Source organism: Protomyctophum bolini (genome assembly GCF_963924005.1).
Source record: "Protomyctophum bolini genome assembly, chromosome: 1".
Taxonomy (NCBI): Eukaryota; Metazoa; Chordata; class Actinopteri; order Myctophiformes; family Myctophidae; genus Protomyctophum; species Protomyctophum bolini.
In genome coordinates this window covers 10668226-10677148 of record NC_137862.1, presented here as the reverse complement: position 1 = coordinate 10677148, position 8923 = coordinate 10668226, and the positions used below count along the sequence as shown (strand labels likewise).

The window sequence follows — 8923 nt, the reverse complement described above, 5'->3', positions numbered from 1 at the left end:
CATACCATTCAATCTTTACTTCATTTGATACTGACTGAAATATCACTTAGTGTGATATTAAAGACTCAGTGGATTTGTTTACAGCTTTCTTTTCAACAAAAAGCATTGCTTTTTGGATATTGTTTACATGCTGGGGCCATATGGTACTTTAACCAGGTTGAAGTCGGACCCCCTAATGTTTACCAAACGATAATCTCTAACATTTATTGATGAATTGATGACAATTTTGATGGCCCATGTAAGGCCAGTGTGCTTGAAATCTTCACCCCATTCAGTCCGTATTCAGAATTTTGTGTTGCAATACTGAAACATTCAACATTCAATGTGATTTCACACCTGGGTAGGCACATTATTGAATTCCATCATAATAAATGTCAGACTAATAAATGTAATTTACACTGATTCTGTAGCATGACAGTTTTCCATTGCTTACCTTCAGAGCCATGCTATCTTCTAAAGGCACTTAATTTGCATATTATGATTGGACTGGACACACTAGTAATGGTAAATCAGAAGTCATGCTTCCTCATCGCTGTTCACTGGCTGCAGATTGTTTTATCAGACAGGGTAATGATGACACCTTTTGATGTAGTGGTCCAGGGTCTGTAAACAGGGCACCGGCACACTGTTCTCTGTGGTGGCACCACCAAATCAAATCCAAACTCTTGAGCACAGAATGGGGAGATAAGAACATAAACATGAAAATGTCTGGGGGGTGGCATTCAGATTCTGCAATTGTTCATGAATCATTTGTAATTCATCCTTAATGTCCTTGAATGGTAGGGTAAAACAACATCAGCTCTTGCTTTGCCCCTATAGACATATATATTTGTTCTACACTGTATACGTGCAACACCATCTACAGTATATTTACTATTAGACTAACTCAAATACATGTTGTACCTCAATTTAAGTGTTACTAGTACTCTGTACCCTTACACAGACTGATTTATAATTGTGTGGATTTTTCTTATCTTCACTACTGCTCAAGTAGGCCTATCATGCATCAAAACTTTACTTGTGATTCTTTAAATGGACATATAAGAGCCACAAAACATGGAAATCCTTAATATTCTGCACTTTTCACTAAAAACTGTCTTAACCGAATCACTGGTGGTTTGAGTTTGTTGTTTGGCCATCTAGGCTTATTCACCCCCTTTTACTGTAACACCATCCTCATCATTTTACAATGGTCAATATGACACCACGCTCGTCAATGTACAGTCTGGGTCAATGGACGGCCAAAGGAGCCACACATATTGATTCCCCCGGACCACATGGATATGAAATATTAATGATGTCTCGTATGATCCATTGCTTAAGTATACAGCATATCAAATATATCAACCATTATGCTATATTTGATATAGAAGGCCTTCTATACAATACATTTGAAATCCAAAACTGAGGAATGGAATGCCATAAAGGCCCACAGCACTAACTTATAAATAGCTTATGACAAGACATGCATTTTTCCAAGATTTTTCCCCATTCCACAATCCCACAGGTATCTCAGTGGGAATGCGAGACATCTCATCCACGCGCGCGCGCGCACACACACACACACACACACACACACACACACACACACACACACACACACACACACACACACACACACACACGCATGCATGCTCTTGTTAGAATGTGGACTATTAGATTTCATTGATGCAATGTGTAGGAACACAGCTGTCTGGTTAGCAATGTATTTCCTGCTATGTGCTATGCTAATCAAATTATCCTGTGGGATAACTCCCAAATGGGACCAGTGAAAAGTCATATGATGGATCCAGTCTCAGTTGGAAAGAAAGAAGCATAGACATAGGCCCATACAGTAGGATATAGCTCTACATTTGGAATTACTATAATTTTAAGATTTTACTGATCATGTTTAAAGCATAGATGGCTCGACCCCTATAGTATGTACCTCTAGGCATATGTTTGGTTAAATCAAAGCTTTATATTCTGTGAATTGTGTTTTTTTTTAATCTCTCCTGCTTTTTAGCCCATTTTGACCTGAGGACGATTCTACAAAATGTCTTCTAAAATCATGACAGTTTTCTGAAAAACCTATGTTTCTTACGTCGAGTACCCCCAGAATTATCTGTAATTGGCCGCCGACCCCCATCTGAAAATATGTTGTTCCAAAGAAGCAAAGATTTGAGTTAACAGATTTTTTTCTTCATTCACCAATTTCAATCCAATTAGGAGAGAGAACCCATTTACCAGCTTCAATTTGATAGTGTACCGATTCCCAGCACTTCACTTGTTTATCCTGTATCCTGCAACTCCTGATGGGAGTAATAGGTAGGCTACAACATTCTATTCTAACAGCAATGATTACTATGATAATATAATCAGAATCAAGCATTATGCTATATTTGATATAGAAGGCCTTCTATACAATACATTTGAAATCCAAAACTGAGGAATGGAATGCCATAAAGGCCCACAGCACTAACTTATAAATAGCTTATGACAAGACATGCATTTTTCCAAGATTTTTCCCCATTCTACAATCCCACAAGTATCTCAATGGGAATGCGAGACATCTCATCCACACACGCACGCGCACACACACACACACACACACACACACACACACACACACACACACACACACACACACACACACACATACACATGCATGCTCTTGTTAGAATGTTTGATTGATTGATTGATTGATTGATGTATTTTATTTATTTATTTTTTAATATGATTTGTACTTTATTAATTTTCTTTTATATATATATATAAAACATTGACATAGACATAGACAAAACACAACCAAAGAAATACATAACAAAACAAACACATAACAAAACAAAACAAAACAATATTTGATGTATTTATTAACAGTATGCAGAAATTAAAGTACAACAACTCAATACAAAAACTGTTACTGTGGTCTGGACGACACCATGATAGAGTCTACTCTGGACTAAATTAAATTAATTGCCATACATTATGTTTTATGTTGTGATCATGGTTTCTCCCAAAACCGGATGTGACGTTGGTAGGCGTATTTAATCGCAATGACGTCACGTTGCTGGCGGGAGTTCCCACACACAGTTCCTTGTTTTCAAGTGACAGTAGGACGCGGGATATTTAGCAGGATCATCTAATACCGAAAATAGTTCCATTACGTGCTGAATTATACCGTAAGTTTATTTACACGACATACTTGCATAGGTATAAAGTATCAGTTAAGAACCCGTTTTACGCTGAACGTTTGGTTGAGGTGTATATATTATTATTGAATTACGAGCCAGCCCAGATTGTTGCAATGTTCCTAGCCCTGAAAGTTAACATGACTGTCGTCAGATTCGTGAAGTACTAGCGTAATGGCTACAATGTTCCAATGATTTTGCATTGTTTTGGTAGTAACTTTAATATGTGAGCAAACTTCTATCTTGCGGCTAATCAGTAGCGGAGTACTTCGCTTGTGAATGAATGTACCAAATACAAACTGTCCCGAAAACAGCTAGGCTACGTTGTGAAATTGTGAATAGCCTAAGATTTTGACTCTCGTAGATGTATTTATCGATTCTGACATTTTCAATCTACGAGATACATAATCTCTGAGTCTGACGTTATTCATGTTCTGTACTCTGTCATCCACAGTCGGGTAATTTTTTGTCAGAATGCCATGTGAAAGAAAACCAATGCGTTATGGCCATTCAGAGGGACACACAGATGTCTGCTTTGATGACACCGGGAAGTATGTCTTGTTTGCCTACATTTATAATCTTTACCAATATCCATATAAGCCAAAAATGCATCCTCGCCACAGTACACAACTCAAGGCATGACCCTCATGTGTTTGATTTATTAACAGTTTGCAGAATTACAGTACATTTCAAGTACAACTCAATACAAAAACTGTTAACAGTGAGTGGACGACACCATAAAGCATTACACTTGTTTACAATAGGGCCAACCATTTTCAATTCATCAAAGTGTTGTCATAGGAATTAATATAGTATTTATGAAAATGAATTAATATAGTATTATTAATGAAAATGTAATTACTGTGTCACAACTCCCACAACTCCTATTTGCAAGCTGGAACCATGCAGGCTAGTATTTCATGAGGTCAGACAGCAGTGTTGGTGCTTGATTAGCTCTGGTCCATAGCCTTACTGCTTCTATGATTCTATGAAGGCTATGCTACTTTCGGTTTTAAATCTCACATGGAAATCAGACCAGCCTCTCCTCTTTAGTGGAAATCTCAAGAACGTTTGACCTATTCACCAATACAAAGAGTAGTAGTGTCATTAGAAAGCCTACTTTCCTTAGTGAACGCACTCTGAGTCTGAGCCCCCCACCACACACTATAAACGGTACTTTTTGGCCAGAAAGGGATTTTTTTTCACCGGAGGAAAAATATTCTCTATGAGGCAATTCTCTGGGCAATATCAGCAGAGGGCACATTGGAGTAACAAAGTATTTTTTTCCCGGTGGAAACAAAATCCCTTTTTGGCCAAAAAGTACCTTTCTAATGACACAACCCGTCTTTGTATTGGTGAGTAGGTCAAACGTTCTTGAGATTTCCACTAAAGAGGAGAGGCTGGTCTGAGCTAGTGCTAGTGCTTGATGTATTGTGGTGCTATGTACACAGTCACTACCACTTTTATGGTTTCCTTTTAAAACTATTACTCAGCTTTTCTGCCCTTCTTTAAGATATGATTAGATTATACTTTTAAATGTGCTTAGACAAAGAACTACAATTGTGTTTTTCAATTCATTTTTGAGTATGTCACCTTATGGAAACCTGCCTGGGACTCCAGTTATGCACATAAATATCCAACCACTGACCACGGGCACATTCTTCTCAGGTTTATAGTGACCTGCGGCAGTGATGGGGATGTTCGTATCTGGGAGGGTTTGGATGATGATGACCCCAAGTCCATCAACGTTGGTGACAAGGCCTACTCTGTAGCCCTGAAGGTAGGTTCATTAACCCATTAAGTCCATCAACGTTGGTGACAAGGCCTACTCCGTAGCCCTGAAGGTAGGTTCATTAACCCATTAAGTCCATCAACGTTGGTGACAAGGCATACTCCGTAGCCCTGAAGGTAGGTTCATTAACCCATTAAGTCCATCAACGTTGCTGACAAGGCCTACTCCGTAGCCCTGAAGGTAGGTTCATTAAGAGGAGCTTAGCCTGAAAGAGCCCCAAGTTTTTCTGGGCGTAGATGGGCGGAACAAACAAGCGCTGGAAACTGATTCATTGCAAATGACACAGACGTGATCTCCAGTTATGATACAGTACTTAGACCCCATAGTCTGAATTCTATATTAAAAATGGTCTTATGTTTCTTGGTTCACTCTGCAGAAGGGCAAGCTGGTGACGGCGGGCTCCAACAACACAGTGCAGTGCCACACGTTTCCTGATGGTGATCCAGACGGCATTCTGACCCGCTTCACCACCAATGTCACCCATGTTACGTTCAACAGCACTGGCACCAGAGTCGCTGCAGGCTCCAGGTATAGTGCAGCCCTGTCTTAAGAGGCCAGGAATTGTTCTTTTGTTTTTTACTATTTCAATGCCAAACAGTAAGTTACGAGCAACTTGTATAACGTCAATTTTGCTCTCCTATTATGACATGCCCAGAATTGGGAGGGTGCTAGTAAAAAGTGAGTTTAGTTCCATTGTTTCAGTTTGCTCAAAGCAGATCACACATGAGTGATTTTCCTACCATAGAGACAGAGCAGCACTGCCACTTAGCATTGGTATATGATTGGTCTTGATTGGAGGTGAATATCTGTTTTCTGCCAGTATTGATTTGCTCTAAACGGGTTTATCACCACAATAAAAGCACAGGCCACGGCGCCGTATTGATGTTGCTATATTCACCTACAGCTAATGTCTGTCGTCATATTGATTGTGAAAACTCTGGCATGCGAGGCTGGTACACGTTTGGCATCCATCCTGACGGATCTTCAAGGAAATGAGGATTATTATGTTTCTCCTGTGCTTCGATTCATCAATTTACCCTTTTGTGTTGGAGTAGCATGCCCTTTTCCATCGTTTTGCTGCTCGCTACTAGGCATGTGTGGAAATACACAACTACACACCAGCCACACAAACTTAATTTGAAAATCTCTCACTATTTCCTTCAATGTCCTCAGTGATTTCATGGTGAAGGTGGTGGAGGTGTCAGACAGCAGTTAACAGTGTACTATTTCCTTCAATGTCCTCAGTGATTTCATGGTGAAGGTGGTGGAGGTGTCAGACAGCAGTTAACAGTGTACTATTTCCTTCAATGTCCTCAGTGATTTCATGGTGAAGGTGGTGGAGGTGTCAGACAGCAGTCAACAGAAGACACTGCGGGGCCATGATGCACCTGTTCTCAGTGTGGCCTTTGACCCCAAGGATGAGTTCCTGGTGGGTATCGATATTTCTCCACAAGATTCACTTTATTCACCAAGAACAACAAAAGCACTTTGATTTTGTGAAAAGTAGGTCCAGATACATCGAAGCTCATTAAGTTCATATTGACAATATCAATTGTATCGATTTTATTATCGCATCATAGTTTTACAAGTGTAAAGAAGTGAGTGGAATTAGTTTTTGTGCAAGCTAAGCTCCTTTTGTTTTCAGGAAAAATAACAACAAAAAAGGGAGGGGGGAGAGGGAGAGTCGCCATCACCATGAGTGTGAAAATGTTTGACTCTTAACTGCCCTCTAGCGGATATTGCTTAACAGATTCTATCTATGCCAATGCAAAGGACGCATAGAAGTATGTGAGCACTGAGCAGTTCCACTTATATTATGATACATAAAGGGAGAATAAATTAGCATTTAGGGTGTCTGTCAATTTTATTTTGAAAAACAAATCCATTGTACAAACAAAACAAAACACTATTAATAGTTAGTTTGCAGGTATTTGCAAGTATTCCAACATGGAATACTTGCAAATACCTGGAGAAAGAATATTGAGAATATTGAATGGAAAAGACCCATGATGAAGTTCTGTGTTCTCTTTGTCGTGGTATTCTGGATCAATCAGCAATTGATCCAATCAACAATAATTGTGACATCGTAGAATATTGTCTCGACTCCTATTTGCCTCATCAACACTTAGAATCTACAATCTACGTGTTGATCGTTATGCTTTATGTACATGATACCATGGGGAGAAATACAATAACACTCATTCTTCTGCATTCTTCCAACAGGCCTCAGCTAGCTGTGATGGCTCTGTAGTGGTGTGGAACATTGAGGAACAGGTTCGTCTGATTAGTTTCTTCTATTGTTTCTGTCTACTGTTCATATATTTAATTGATTTGCTTTTTTTCCTTTGGAAAGTTTCTTTCTGTCACTACTACTAATCTACCTGCTTCACTGCTTTTCAACTCGAGTCAGTCAGTCAGTCACTTACTTGCTGTATGTATTGGCTCCATCTCTCCAGCCTGGCATTCAGTAGCGAGCATATTTGTGTGTCTTACAGACTCAGGTCGTCAGTTGGCCTGTACTGCATAAATCCACTGATATCAGCAACGCCAAGTCCCTGTGTCGACTGGCATGGCAACCCAAGAACGCCAAGGTCAGTGACTGACTAAATTCTCCATTCATTGTCAATGGGAATTTAATGTTTAAGACAAAGTTTGTGAACATAAACAAAAAATCACATCCATGTGAAGTGAGGGGCACCAATATATTAAAGTCTAACTCATGTTGATTAGGTGATGTAACGGTGACAACACAAACATTAAATGCCATTAACAATAAAGAGACAATATGATGTAATGAGGGACAATATGACGTACATTTTCCCTTCATTGTCAATGGCGTTTTTAAAACAAACATTGAACTAAAAACAAACATTAAACCTGTATATAGCGCCCCTCAAAAATTGCATATAGGAGGGGCTTTTTTTCTTTTTTTTACCCCTCAAAAAAATGAAATATCTTCAGTCAGAACTCTTCTTTGTTTTGTTTTAATAGTGATGATGTCATATAGGCCTACTGTATTATTTTTTTTAGGTCAAAGCTAAGTCCACCTTTGCCCACTCCTAGTATTTCTTTGTGCAAATATATTTTTAATGTAAGTTTTATTATTTAATATTGGGTATCGGTCTTGAGAAGTGTTTTTTTTTTAAACACGATATTGTGCATGGTTACGGGCCACGATGGGTCTGCTGGCCCTCCCAATAGCCAATTTAAATTTAGGCGTTACGACATATTAAATTACATTTGTTGAGTTCTTAAATTGGTCTTAGAAAGTCTTCAATTTCACTTTCAAAATGGTGCAAGAACCCTGTGAGGCGTTGGAAAAGGGTAGTCTTATTATTTCTTAATGAGGTTGTATTATGAATGCACCACAAAACACAGTTTATACCTGAGAGCAATATGAGAACTTTCCATTTTGTGCATATATACACAGCTTCTAGCCGTTCCCGTGGACACAAAGGTGCACTTATATCAGAGGGATTCCTGGGACCATGTCAGCACTCTGTCTGATGACCTGGTCACACAGGTGAGTGAGTCTAAATTACACACAGATATTCAACTTTTACTGTTGAAAAATGCAGTGGACAAAAGTGCAATAAAAATGTTTCGGTCATATTTCAGACATTAAAGCAGACGGCAATGGCGTTCAAAATACATTATAAATTGCATCTAGTGTCCAGCAGGTGTCCTACCCAACACCAAAGTGGGAATTTCTCATTTGAAGTAGGGAGACTACCCCCAACTACTGCAGAAATGCAAATGTATGATATACCTGTATTGTAGTATTACCGTAATATTACGTCTTATTCAAGCAGCTCAGAGTGAAAGATTCAAAGTGGTATGATTAAACTGTAGAAGTGAGCTTCAAGTTTAAGAAAAATCTCATTCTTCAGCTGAGAGCTTGCTCACAGTAAGAGCGAGTCCAAATGTTGTTCGTTTAATGGTAAAACCAGCATTATTGTCG

The 8923-nt window shown here is 39.0% G+C and overlaps 1 protein-coding gene across 3 annotated transcripts in view; it reads left to right on the top strand.

The window, feature by feature from the left end:
• The first annotated feature begins 3076 nt into the window (after window positions 1–3076).
• The window catches only part of wdhd1 (WD repeat and HMG-box DNA binding protein 1), a 29821-nt gene continuing 23974 nt past the window's right edge, over window positions 3077–8923 (top strand). Inside the window, exons 1-8 of one of the 3 annotated variants that reach the window (XM_080788027.1) lie at window positions 3077–3161; window positions 3625–3721; window positions 4839–4950; window positions 5339–5490; window positions 6280–6391; window positions 7186–7236; window positions 7458–7553; window positions 8393–8485. In XM_080788027.1, coding sequence (XP_080644153.1) covers window positions 3645–3721; window positions 4839–4950; window positions 5339–5490; window positions 6280–6391; window positions 7186–7236; window positions 7458–7553; window positions 8393–8485 — 693 coding nt within the window. In that variant the 5' untranslated portion in view covers window positions 3077–3161; window positions 3625–3644. Of the gene's footprint in view, window positions 3162–3624; window positions 3722–4838; window positions 4951–4975; window positions 5015–5122; window positions 5143–5338; window positions 5491–6279; window positions 6392–7185; window positions 7237–7457; window positions 7554–8392; window positions 8486–8923 lie in introns of those variants that run through there. The other 2 variants (XM_080788029.1, XM_080788028.1) reach the window with 2 other exon arrangements.